The sequence below is a fragment of the Otolemur garnettii genome, unplaced genomic scaffold, assembly GCF_000181295.1.
Source record: "Otolemur garnettii isolate 467f Iridium unplaced genomic scaffold, OtoGar3 scaffold00095, whole genome shotgun sequence".
In the NCBI taxonomy this organism is placed as follows: Eukaryota; Metazoa; Chordata; class Mammalia; order Primates; family Galagidae; genus Otolemur; species Otolemur garnettii.
The window spans coordinates 7,583,319-7,597,150 of record NW_003852490.1 but is presented as its reverse complement, the minus strand read 5'-3'; the positions used below and the strand labels follow the sequence as shown (position 1 = coordinate 7,597,150).

General features: G+C 41.3%; 1 protein-coding gene across 5 annotated transcripts in view; it reads left to right on the top strand.

Annotated features, from left to right (window-relative positions):
* Positions 1-13,832, top strand: part of LTBP1 (latent transforming growth factor beta binding protein 1) — a 437,504-nt gene that overhangs the window by 146,399 nt on the left and 277,273 nt on the right. For all 5 annotated transcript variants that reach the window (XM_023516658.1, XM_023516653.1, XM_023516654.1 and 2 more), the window contains one exon: positions 7,262-7,431. In XM_023516658.1, the coding sequence (XP_023372426.1) occupies positions 7,262-7,431 (170 nt within the window). The remainder of the gene's footprint in view (positions 1-7,261; positions 7,432-13,832) is intronic.

The window sequence follows — 13,832 nt, the reverse complement described above, 5'->3', positions numbered from 1 at the left end:
GCCCTCTGGTGTGCACTGGCAGTCTGTGCACGCTGTCTACATGTGCTGTCCTCTGGTGTGCACTGACAGTCTGTGCACGCTGTCTACATTTGCCATCCTCTGGTGTGCTCAGCCTCAGCCTTTTACGTCCGGTTCTTTTTTGGTCTGATAGGTAATTCCTATGAACGGGGTTCCTGACCACAGACACTAGTTCCCCTTTATGTGTGTGTTTTACGCTGCCATGTGGCAGGACCAGTTGCTTTTTCCTTGTCGGTCCCTGTGTGCACATTGTCCTTGAGTACCGTCTGTGGGAATAGGTTTTTCCACCAAGCCATAGCTGACATTTTGCACGTACTCTGGTGTGTGTCCTGCGTGTTTGTCAAGGAGCGTTCACTCATACTCCCCAATGCCAAGACAGATGGCGTGTGGGCGATTGCTTGAATTTTGTAGAGAAGAACTGGCCCTGAGAGCCTTGAGGTACCTTCTTCCTGCATTCCTGTTTTCCTCTTCTGCTTCTTCTCACTCGTGATTGTTAACCTAGGAGAACTCTCAACATGGGGGAAAGGGTTAGACTGAGTTGGATCAGCCTTCTGTGAGAAACTCATCTGTAGCCTGTTGGGGGTTCCCTTCTGTGAGGTCCTAAACCAGTCTCTTAAGTGGAAATAGCCTTGTGTTTTGCCAGATCCTCCCACCCTCTCCTTAGGTCAAATAATGGATTTAGTAGAAATATGGAAAAGTTTAGTCTGTCCGTGTGCCAAAATTGCCACTAGGAAGGCAGCAGTGTAAATAGCATGGGACTGATCCTTTCTTTTAAGGAAAGCAGTTTTATGCAGTTGTTTCCCCCTCCGCTTACAGAGGTAGAGGTTGCCACAGATTTGAGTCTTCACGTGGCCAGCTCTACCCGATCTCTGGGCTGCTGTCCATGTTCTGTCTTCTGTCTGTCACCAGTGTCCCCCACATCAAGTATTTAACCATGCACAGTCACATTTCTGCTCCTACTGTTCTTAACACTGCACTGTTGATGTTGCCAGGAATCTGCTACCAACCCCCTTTGTATATCTCTTCTTTTCTGCAGCAGTTTGTGGGTGACGTTCTCTTGCTTCTTCTTGGGAACTTTGTTCCACGTGTTTCTGGACTGACATTATTCTTTGTTTTCTCCCTGCCCCCACCATTCAGTATGAAGATCCGTCAAGGCTGTGTGGTTGTATGTATGTTTTTTCACTGAGACATTTTTCCCTTTGAAGAGGATGGACCCTCTTAGAAGATCACCACTCCTAAACTCAGGGGCTTTCCCTGACTAGAGATCCCAGCCACATTTTTGTCTCAATATAATCATCTTCCATAGACTGGCCCGCCCTTCTCCCTACCATGACCCTTTGCATTTACTTTTCCCCTTGACATTGAACCAAAAATACCCTTTCAGTCCACCCGGCTTGAGACCCTCCAGTATTTGAGGCTCCTTTCCCTGTGTCCCCCGCCCTCTCCTTGTTGAATCCTCACGTCCTGTTAGTTCTTCTGGTTAGTAATTCCATGGAGCCTCTTCTTGATTTAAATGTCTAAAAACTTTTTGCTGTAGTAAGTAAACGTTTAGCATATTCACTTTGCCCCTTGTCCCCCAGCCTTCCTCCCAAAGTCATCATAGGCATACCTCGAAGACAGTGTGGTTTGCTTCCAGACCACTGCAATGAAGCAAATGTCACACTCGAGTCACATGAAGCTTTGGGTTTCCTAGTGCATATAAAAGTTTTGTTGACCCTATACTTTATTAAGGGTGCAATAGCATTGTGTCTAAAAAAAAAAAAAACTATATATACCTTAACTGAAAAATATTGTGTTCCTGAAAAATGCCAATGATCATTTGAGCCTTTGATAAGTTACCATCTTTTTGCTGGTGGAGCATTTTTCTCCATTGTTCAGGGCTGCCGACTGATCAGGGCGGTGATTGCTGAAGGTTAGGGTGGCTGGGAAGTTTGCTACATCAATGAACTCTTCCTGTCCTGAAAGATTTCTCTGTAGTATGCAGTGGTGTTTGGTCGTCTTTGACACATAGTAGAACTTATTTCCGAATTGGAGTCAATCCTCTAAAACTTTGCTTTAGTTTATGTAACATTCTAAATGCTTTGTTGTCATTTCACAGTGTTCAAAGTTTCTTTACTGGGAGTAGATTCCATCTCAAGAAACCACTTTCGTTGCCCATCTGATGGAAGCAGCCCTGCCTCCATTCAGGTTTGATTGTGAGACTGCAACAGTTGGGCCACATCTTCAGGCTCCCCTTCTAAATCTAGTTTGTTGCCATTGCCGCAGTTACTTCCTCCACTGGAACCTTGAGCCCTTCAAAGTCTCCCACAGGGACTGGAATCGACTTCCTCCAAACTCCTGTTAATATTTGGACCTCTTCCAGTGAATCACCCATGTTCTTGATGGCATCTACTATTAGTAATGGAATGGTGAATCCTTTCCACAAAGTTTTTGATTTGCTTTGCCCAGATGCCTCAGAGGAATCGCTCACTATCTATATTATAATAGGACTTAAAAGCCAAGATGACTCCTTGATTCATGTCATGAAAACAACATTAATCTCTTTGTATATCTCTACCAGAGCTCTTGAGTGACCAGGTGTATTGTTATATTTTAATATTTTTTCTGAGTAGTAGGTCATAGCAGTGGGCTTAAAATATTTAGTAACCCAGACTTTAAACAGATGTGTGGTCATCAGGCTTTATTGTTTCATATTTCGACCACAAACAGAGTAGATTTAACATAACTCTTAAGGGCCTAGGTTTTTTGGAATGATAAATGAACATTGGCTTCAATTTAAAGTCACCAACTTCACTAGCCCCTAATAAAAGAGCCTGTTCTTTGATGTTGGAACCCAGATACTGATTTCTCTTCTGTAGCTATGAAAGACCTAGATGACATCTTCTTCTGATAATAGGCTATTTTGTCTGCCTGGAAACTGTGTTGCTCAGTGTGGCCGCCTTCATCAGGCCTTGGCTGGGTCTTCTGGAGGACTTGCTTCAGCTTCTCCATCAGCACCTGCGGCTTCAGCCTGCCCTGTTATGTTATGGAGATGGCTTCTTTCCTTAAACCTCACGAACCGACCTCTGCTAGCTTCAATCCTTTCTTCTGCAACTTCTTCACCTCTCTGGGCCTTCACAGAATTAGAGGGCATTAGGGCTTACACGGGAGTAGGCTTTGGTTTAAGGCAATGTCAAGGCCAGTTTGATCATCTTTCCTTTGCTTTCTTAGCATTCCTGTGTTCCCTGGAGTGGCGCTGTTAATTTCCTTCAAGAACTTTTCCATTGCATTCTCAACTTGGCTGTTTGGTACAAAAGGCCTAGGTTTCGGCTTGTCTTGGTGCTCTCCATGCCTTCCTCACTGAGCTTAATCATTTTAAACTTTTGAGTTGCAGTGAGAGATGTGTGACTCTTCCTTTCACTAGAACACTTAGAGACCCTTGTGGAGTTATTAATTGCCCTAACTTCAGTATTGTTGTGTCTCGGGGAGTAGGGGGGCCTGAGGAGAGGGAGAGAGCTGAGGAACGGCTGGTCAGTGGCGCAGTCAGAACACACACAGCATTCATCGTTTAAGTTTTCTGTCTTACATGGGTGTGGTTCATGGTGCTCCCCCCCAATATGCAATAGTAACAACAAAGATCACTGATCACAGATGATTAGATTAGATATAATAATAATCAGAAAGTGTGAAATACTGTGGTGATTATTAAAATATGACCCAGGCACAAAGTGAGTTCATTTTGTTGGGAGATGGTGTTCATAGACTTGCTTCAAGGCCGGGTAGCCACAGACCTTCAATATTTAAAAAATACACTATCTGTGAAATGTGATAAAGGGATGTATAATAAAATGAGGTATATCTGTATTGTATTTTTTTCTTTTAAAGAGGCAGCCTCTTACTCTGTTATCCAGGCTGGAGTACAGTTGTATGAGAATAGTTCAGTGTAACTTCTAACTCCTGGACTTAAGCAATCCTCCTGCCTCAGCCTCCCAAGGAGCCAGGATTTTAGGTACAAGGGAGCCGCTGTGCTTGGCTACTTTTTAAAGTTGTTGTCTAGACGGTTCTCAACTCCCGTCCCGTGTGGGGGACATAACCACATAACCATAAGATGAACTCTAGCCAACAAAAATACAATACTTTGACCTGGTTCCTTGTATCTTCACATTAACCTGAAATAAATTTACTTAAAATTAACAAAATAAATAAATAAAAAATAAATATTTTAAACCCTAGTGTGGTTATACTGTTGAGTAATGGCCATATCTGGATTTATATCTTTATTTCTTTTCTATCTATATCTTTATTTCTCACATATAATTTTAGGTAAATCTTAAGATAAAGAGCTGCCCCCACAACCATTTTGAATCAGAAGGTCTACATTTTTATTTATAATCTAATTTTCTCTTCAGTTCAGTTCTTCATCTTTTAAAAAATTCCAAGTACATTGCCATGACTAATCTCCTATTCACTAATGACAGTTAAGCCCCCTCCTTTTTTTTCTGGGAAAGGAGGAAATCCCGTTAAAATCAGGGAGAGAGAGTTTTCCCGAAATACTTGGGGTAAAAAAGAAGGAAAGGAAAAAGTTAAAGAGGACAGATGATTGTGAGCCTGAGAGGCGGCCAAAGTGGAAATAACTGTGAATGATGAAATTAGAGAAAACAGTGAACCCCAACCGTGAAGGAGAAAGTTAGGAAGAGAGAGCAGACCAGTGATTCCACTTGGTAAAGATCTGTGGGGGGAGTGGTGGGACAGTTTCCTCTGCTTGCCCAGTGGTGTGCCATTCGCAGCTCTTCTTCTGTCCCTGGGGCTGTGAGGCAGAGGTCAGCCTGACAGCAGGGACCTAGCCCTGGGGGAGGGTCAGGGGAAGGTAGAGGAATTGGGGGGACTGCTGTGGAGCTCCGTATCTGCAATGTGTTTGTGACCTGGGGAATACTTATGCAATAGTGGGACCTAAGTAATTTCCTCAGTAGCTGAGGGTTGTCACTCAAGTTCTAGACCTGGTACCTTGTGGTCTTACTTTTTATTATTTTGCTGTTATGTTTAGGGGAAAAAGGACCCGTGCATACATATGCTTTCAGCTCATTTCTTGCTGTTCCCTGCTTCTTTGATTTAGAAGGCAGAGAAGAAAGGACCTTAACTAGCAGACAGGTCCCACATTACCACCTTTCTGGTGGTGGACAGGGCAGGAATTTGCTGTAGCAGCCCACGGTCTACTGGAATGCTAGAATTTCTGTTTCTGAACAGGAGCTAGTCTGTATGTCTCTCAGTGGGTCACAGCAGCATCGTGACAGGGGGACAGCATGCCTGGAGAACAAGTGAATTTCGGGATGAGAAGGAGGGTTGACAGAAGAGAACTGTGGTCCTTATCAGTCACCGCCAGATGCGTCCAGCTGCCTTGCTTTTCGTTCTCTCTCCTAACCAAATATAAAGTTCAGAACAACACTTACATCATCAAAACAAAAGTGTTTACAATGTTAAGCCTTAAGCTTTTAGTAATTCAGTTATTTGTCTGGTGACAAAGGGAGTGTCCTCATATGGTATGGTGTTTTGGGAAATCCAGGCCCAAGAAGAATTTCCCAGGCTTTCCTGGGACTGCAGGGTTTGACATGGTAGCTCTAGACCACTGGCTGGTTGAGAGGGAAGCACTCTCATCCCAGCCTCTTCTGCGGGTTTCCCCTCTCTCTCATGAAGGCCTCGTCCCACTGAATAATTCATTCATCAGCCCTAACTGGAATGAGTTCAATAGAGTGAGTCTACTCACCAGTCTTTCACTGCTTCTGGGGAGACGTTGTTTGATGGCCTGACGATTTACTTTTTGAGCGACCTGCCATGGGGTGGGTATGATTTCCTCCCCTTGTCCTTTGTTTAGTTAGTCCTTTGCTAGGGTTAGTCTTCTGGATCAGATTACACTTAGAGAGCAAGTTTCTTTCCAAAGGCTTAGTTTGCTGCTACAATGTACTGTTCTAACAATTTCAGTAGCAATTTTGCGTATTCTGGAACTGGCGGGTACATCTTCTTTATACTTTTCATTACTTATTAGTCTTAGGTAATGATTTCATTTTCTCTCTCAGGGAATAATTGAGTCTGGGCAGTAGCTTGTTATTTTAAAGTATGCATTACATGCTGAGGAAGAGAGCTGTCACAGAAAATAAAGGGTCGGGCCAGGAGTGTGAAACCAGGGTCAGAAGTCCCCGGAGGCCTTGACTCACACAAAGATAATGAGATTGCGATTAGTTATTATTCTTGTTATTCTTAGGAACTGGTAATTACTATAAACCATTTAACTCTGATAGTACTATTTATATCATTATGAGATATAGCATAAAAAATGGTTTCCCTAAGGTGTCATCATAATTTATTTTTAAAAAGAGAATTAAAATTATTTTATTTTTTTATTAAAGTTTTTTTGTGTTAATATTACTATAAGTGTTTTTTTTCCTCAGCCCTGTGTGACAGAGATTCTATGTTACAGATTAGGAAACTGAGGCTTAAGGAGGTTGACCAAGCAGAGTTGGAAGGTGCCATTACCATACAGGGTCTAGATGTGTGTGTGGTTGTTTTTGTTTGTTTGTTTAGACAGAGTCTCACTTTGTTGCCCTAGCTCAAACTCTTAGTCTTAAGCTATCCTCTTGCCTCAACCTCCAGAGTCCCTGCCACTACACCCGGCTGGTTTTTCTATTTTTAGTAGAGATGGGGGTCTTGCTCTTGTTCTTGCTCAGGCTGGTCTTGAACTCCTGATATCAAGCAATCCACCCACCCACCTTGGCCTCCTGCAGTGCTAGGATTATAGGCATGAGCCACCATGCCTGGCTCTAATTTTATAGTTGATTTTGCTTAGCTGATCCAGCTGGGAATTTCTTGCATAATCCCCCTCCCAGACTCTCTTCCACATTTCTCCCTTTCCCTTTCCAGTGCTGCCGCCCACTTATTTATATGTGTACCCGTTCATGTATATGTTTGTTTTTTTCTTAAATAGAAATGCTGTGTGTTTTGCATGAAGGCTTATGGTCACTGTGCTCTGAATTCACTGATAAAATTCATTTGCGATGACCTGTTTATTGCTATGCTTCTTGGCTAGACAGGCAGAGTCCCTTTTATGTTGGAATTTTTCAAAATGGTCAGCTAAAGTATTTGACGGGAAGCATAAGCCTTGTGTATAATTTATGCTCCTTTCTAAATTTAGCAAATTTCTTGTTCTTTCCTTTTCTGTTGCCCTTTAAAAGTCTGTGATCGATTTCCTTATCTTTGCTTTGTTTCTTCTCAGAGTGACACCTCTTTCCTCACAGAATGTGAGGATTCATCGTGGCCAGACCCAGGAATACGTGCTCAAGCCCAAGTACCTGCCAGCCCAGAAGGTGATTTCGGGAGAGCAGGCCACTGAAGGTTCCTTCCCCTTAAGATACGGGCAGGATCAAGTTGCAGCACCTTTCCAGTGTGAGTATAATCCTATCGATCATTTTCCTAAGTTACAGAGTCATAGTTTGGAAACCCTCTGTTCAGTTTAGATGGCTTTAATGTGTCACAGGAGATAAAATTCAAGAGTCATGAAAAAACAGTGGTTCCTAAAACAACCAGACAGAAGACGAGCAGCAGGGTTTCCTTATTCTGAGGCAAGGCCGTTGTCCTGGATTTGGGAAATAAATCCGAAATGACCTGCCCATAGCCCCGTTTCGGCAGGATGGCTTCCTTTCTAAGACGTATTTCCTCTCATTTCAGGCACAGTCGTGCATCTGACATGTTTACATTGATAAAATATTTTCTTTGGTGAGCGTGCCAGGATTCATTCCTTGTGCATCGTCTGAAATGTGTGGCCTGACTCCCTGAGGTTCACCTCCCGTGGACGTTTTTCCGTTATAAGGTCCACCGACTTTTCCGTATATCGAGCAGATGGCGTGGCAGATTGGCCCCTGACTTTGTAAAGCACTATTGTATCAGTGGCCAGCTTGGTGACTATCTCGCCATGTGGGAAGCTCAAGGACAAGCCCTGGCTCAGAGGGCAGGGAACGTGATGATTTGTGGTTTAGGTATTACAGAGTGTCTGCTGGCAGCATCTGGAGAAAACGTTTTGGAGCGAGGCGCAGACCATCCCAAGGCGAGAGCTAGACACACACTCCCCTTCCAGCCGCTTCCTGCCTGGCCCCATGTTGACTGATTGCCCGCACCATAAGGAGAGAGAGAGACTGTGGCAGTGAGGTGGGAAGGGGCTGTCTTTCACCAGCAAGCATAGCATGAAGGCCTGGGGTGGGGATTTTACTACTGTTTGACACTTGAAATCTGTATCTGTTGTTAATGTGATTCCCCAGGCCCACCTCCCAGTTTTTGATTTATTGGTCATTTAACAAAAAGAGTATCAGATGCAGGCTTGTATATCAGCTTTTCATCTTTTCAGAGAGTTGTGCAGAGTGACCAGTGGCTGGACCCCAAAACGATAGTGGGGATGGCTTATTGGGAGGACAAGGAAAGCATGCCTGAGGGCCTTCGGAAGCCATCAGATCACCTCCTTGCCTTTAGGCAAGGTCACTTCACCCACAGAATAGATATATCTAACTTATTTTTCAAGATCCTTTAAGTACTTAATAGTTTGTTTCTCTTAGGTGACTCTCCTGTGAATATACAATACTTTTCTAATCTTAATTTTAAAAATTAAAGGTACTTTTCATTTCCTTTGGGATTTTGTTTAGATGATTTTTTAAAGAAGCTCTCCAAAATTAGAGTGTTACGGGAAGAGAGTTTTTGTGAGTTTACGATCATGCTGATAAAGAGAAGATTCCTGAATTATGCAGCAGGGTCAGGAAAAGATGATTTGAGAATAGCTCATGTGAAGACTGGACTGTTTCAGTTCCTTAGTGATGATTTGTTACGTATGTGTATTTTAAGCTCTCAAACCTTGGTTGAACTGTGTGGTCGAAGATGAAATTGTATTTTATAATTATAATTATCTGTACCATTCATAACTTTCCCACTTGTCCTGTTTAAATGTATTTTCTGCATAATGGGACTAGTAAAGGAATATAAACTAACACATTATCACACTGATGGCGTTTTCTGCTCAAACCCCCACAAAAGATGGCTCTTATTCCAAAAGAGGCCCAGAAATTTACTGAAAGGGGCATGTAGGAAGGACAGGAAGGGAAATGTGACTATTTTTGCTGAGGACAGAGCTCTGCTGAGAGCTGGAGGGCTAATTGGAAAGTTTTAAAAAGAGGTAATTTGGCAGGACCATTAAGAATACTGAAATAGCAAAATTGAGTAAGAACCACAATAGGAAGATTAAAACTAGAAAGGAGGTATAAACCGGGAGGGGCCTAAAAATGTCCTGTCTCCACGTACTCCCACTCTGCCCTTGGTAGACGAGGAAGCTCCAGGGAAATCTTATGTGGAACAGAAAGGACGGAAAAATTAATAAGGGTAGTCTGAGGAAAAGCAGAAGCTTTTAGTCTCTTGGTTTTCATCTTTACAGAAGAGATCAAGTACAAACAGATTAAATTCTCATTGTGCTGAAAAATTTGAAGGTTAAACCGAAGCTGATAATTTGACTCTTTAGAAAATAGAAGATAACAAGATTACTTGGGCATGGTCTATCTCGGGGTGAAGCTGAAGGATGGGTGTGTACCGCGGCATTCCTCTCCTACTGCTTTTAAGCAGCTACTGGGACTAGAGGGAACATTTAGATTGGGAAGAACAAGTGTTATTTGCTGCCTTTAAATGGGATAAAATAAAAAGGTGGCTTACAGTAATGTAATTACCAGTTGGTAGGCTTAATATTGTTATCTCGTAAGCAGCAATAGTAATGCATACCTGGATCTCTAAGTGCTGTGTAACTTAATAGCTCATCATAGGAGGAGACAGCAGTCTGCAGACCCAAGGGAGTAAGAATTTGCTATTGACACCTGATGAGAGAAGAGTGCATTAGTCAGAAGAAGAAGGAAAGGGATGAGGGTGGAGGTGATGGATTTATAATAGTAAAGCAGGTTAGTGTGTCAAGTGCAGCACTCTCCACATGAAACAACTTAGATAGAAGGAAATAAACCATCAGATTGTAGTGAGGTGCTCTCTTCTGTGACTGTAAATATTCTATTGCAGTTTCCTCATGCTGTGCTACATAACTCAGTGTCCCTACCCAGGGCACGTATCGTCCTGGCCCTGTTTTGAGTCTGTGTGTTTAGCAGCCTTCAGAGTCCTTTTCTAGGTAACTTCAGATCCTGGGTTGGTCTTCTGGTCACTGCTAAAGGATAATCTCTGGTGATAAATTAATAGCTTGGTGTTCTGCTCTATTCATTAGACTGAAAAGAATTTAATTTGAGTGAGTATCGTCTAGAGCAGAGGTCAGTACATTTTTCTCAAAGGACCTGACAGTAAATATTTTAGGCTTTGTGAAGTAGTAGATAAATTAAAGATTTTATATATATATATTCTTAAGGATATTTTTATATATAATATTAGTTCAATGGTCATATTCCAGACACCAATCAATCATGCCTCAAATCTAGAACTTTTCAGTAGAGCGAGAGATGGTCAGTCTCTAGGTGGGCCCAGGAGCCAAACTCAGCCAGCCACCCGATTTTTTTACAATCTGCAAGATAAGACTGATTTTCACATTTTTGAGTAGCTACACTTTAAATAGCTATGTAAGCATATATATATATTTTTTTATATAATAAAAATGGATATTTTATTGTAAATATTTACATATATTAATATATAATATAAATATTATATTTATATTATATAAAACATTATAATATATATTATTATATATTAATATATAATATAAATATTATATTTATATTATATAAAACATTCTTATATATTATATATAATGTAAATATATAAAAAAATCCCTAGATATTTATTTTATATATAAATATGTATATAAAATATATTAATATATAGATATTTATATGTAAAATATCCTTATATATTAATACATAATGTAAATACATATAAAATATCCTTATATATTTTATAATATATATATATATGTGCTTACACAGCTATTTAAAGTGTAGCTACTTAAAAATGTGAAAATCAGTCTTGTCTTGTGATTGTAAAAAATATCGGGTGGCTGGCTGGGTTTGGCTCCTGAGGTCATCTACAGACTGACCGTCTCTCACTGTACTGAAAAGTTCGAGACTTGGGGCATGATTGATGGTGCCTGGAATATGACAATTGAAGTAAAAGCTGCCCAAGAGACCCTGCTATAACCCACTGCTCTTCACTGTCAGTATCCCCATCAACCCCCCTCCACACCGTAATTCTCAGCTACGTCTCTACCTAGTTTGCAGGCAGCCAGGAAAGCATGAACTACCTGGAAACTACTCTGTCAGATAACACCAGTCAGTTACTTTTAATGTTAGAGTAGCAGGCTGCAGAGCATCTGGGAAAGTAATGGCTGTTGTTTATAGAAAACATTTTATTAATACAGTAGAACCTCCATAGCTGACCAGTTCCCTACATTGAACTTCAGTTGACCTAATTTTCATAGATCAGACATGCGCTGCACGTACATGTCAATATAGTAGGTCTAGTTCCTAATGTTGACCATGTCCATATGTTGACCAGTTTGTTACAGTCCCTTGGGTGGTCAGTTGACAGAGGTTCTGCTGTAATGTCATAGGAATAACATTTTTGTTGGATGAGCCAGTATTGACCATATCACTGTATGGTATAAAACTGTTACTTAAAAAATTAAATTTGGAGTTACCATATGGCCTAGCAAGTCCATGAAAATGTTTTTACACAAAAACTTGTACAAATGTTCATAGCACCATTATTCATAATAGCCAAGAGAATGGGAACAACCCAACTGTTCTTCAGCTGGTGAATAAACACACAAAATGAGATATATCCATACAATGGAATATTGCTCAGCTGTGAAAAGGAATAAGATACTGACCCAATGTATAGTATCTGATCCTGATGCAATGGGAGTCAACTTTGAAAGCATGCTGAGTAAACAAACACAGACCACATATTATATGACTCCATTTGTATAGAATGGTCCACAACAGGCAAATCCACAGAGAGAGAAGGTAGATTAGTGGTTGTCAAGAACTGAGGAAAGGGAAAAAGGGGCGTGGCTATTTATAGGTAAGGGGTTTCTTTGGGGGTACTGAAAATATTGTGGAATTAAGTGGTCATGGTGGTCGCCCAACATTGTGAGTATACTAAAAAACAGTGATTACACATACAGGTGAATTATTTCTCAGTTAACAATTACAAAAATATGTATAAGAAATTATTGCTGAATAGATAATTATAAAAGACTCAGTAACAGCTCCAAGGAGTTCTAAGCATGGCATATGGTGGAAGGTACCTTCATGAGTGACTTGTAGGAAAAAATTCAGTATGTGAAAGTGAATTCGATTGTGCATAGTTGAGTGGTATTTTTAACCCAGAGGAAGAAAACCTGAAATAACATACATTTCAAAAAGATCATCTTATGAAAACGGCCAGTCAGGATTAGAACAGCACATGCTTGGGAGCAAACCCAAGTAACTCACACGTGTGGAGACTAGTTTGGCACAGCCCAGTAGGAAGACACCTTGAGGGCGGTCCCTGTCTGCATCATATTATCTGCCATTGCAGTAATAATATTGTGGGATGCCTGGTAATACTAAAGCCAAAAAATAATATTTCTGTTACAGTCTATGGGGGAAGATACTGAGGAACTTACTATAAGATCAGAGAGTTACTTTTTTTTTTTTTTTTGAGACAGAGCCTCAAGCTGTCCCCCTGGGTAGAGTGCCATGGCATCACACTAACAGCAACCTCCAACTCCTGGGCTCAAGCGAGTCTCCTGCCTCAGCCTCCCAAGTAGCTGGGACTACAGGCGCCCGCCACAACGCCTGGCCATTTTTTGGTTGCAGCCGTCATTGTTGTTTGGTGGGCCCAGGCTGGGGATTCGAACCTGCCACCAGCGGTATGTGGCTGGCGCCTTAGCTGCTTGAGCCACAGGCGCCGAGCCCAGAGAGTTACTTTTTAAAGAGATCTTTTGGATGAGCAGCAATATTCATGGTACTGAAATGGTTCCATCAACAACTGGTGTTCAGACCACGTGAAATGGAGTCTTAGATCTGAAAGAGTAGAAAATCTCCAGTGCAAACATTTGCGTCTTTTGTCCCATTTTCTACTTTATCACTTTAATATTTGGAATGATTTAAGATTTGGAACCTTTCTAAATCGGATTTCTTCTTGCTAATTCCAGTTGTCTTCCTATCAGAGACTAACCTTTCTTTAAATAGGTTACTTATCTTTCAAAGTCATCTTCTGAAATTTTAGTCCCTTAAATTCAGCAAAACATAAATTTTAAATTTCAGGAAAGGCAGGTACTATGTTTTATGCATTAACCTTCAAAAGATCTTTTAAACAAATATAACTCAGGCTCTTTAAAAAATTGTCAGTTTGTCTTCTGATGTGCTAAGATCAGGGAAAGAGGGGGGAGAAATGACTGGCATTTGCAAACACAAAGTACTGTTAGATTGCAATATCTCTTTATCTATCTATCTATCTATCTATAAAAGGAGGACCCCTACTTTTTATTTAAAATGTTAAATCTAACCCTTTTTGTTTAAATGAGCAGGCATAGAAGTGAAAAAGCACACATGGCCCCCAGGCCACTTTTGACAGAGTAAAGCATAATTCCGGCATGCACTGGCACCATGGGGAGAACCTTAGCCATGAATTCTGGTCTATGCTGATCTCTCCCAGTCTTTGCAGCAGGCCGTTCAGCTCCGCTTCTACTCAGCTGTCAACCATGGACTGTCTGACATCTCCTGACTCCTCCCTTTAGAGATAGAAGCTCCCTAGGTTCTGAGGAGTTCTGAGTTCTCGTT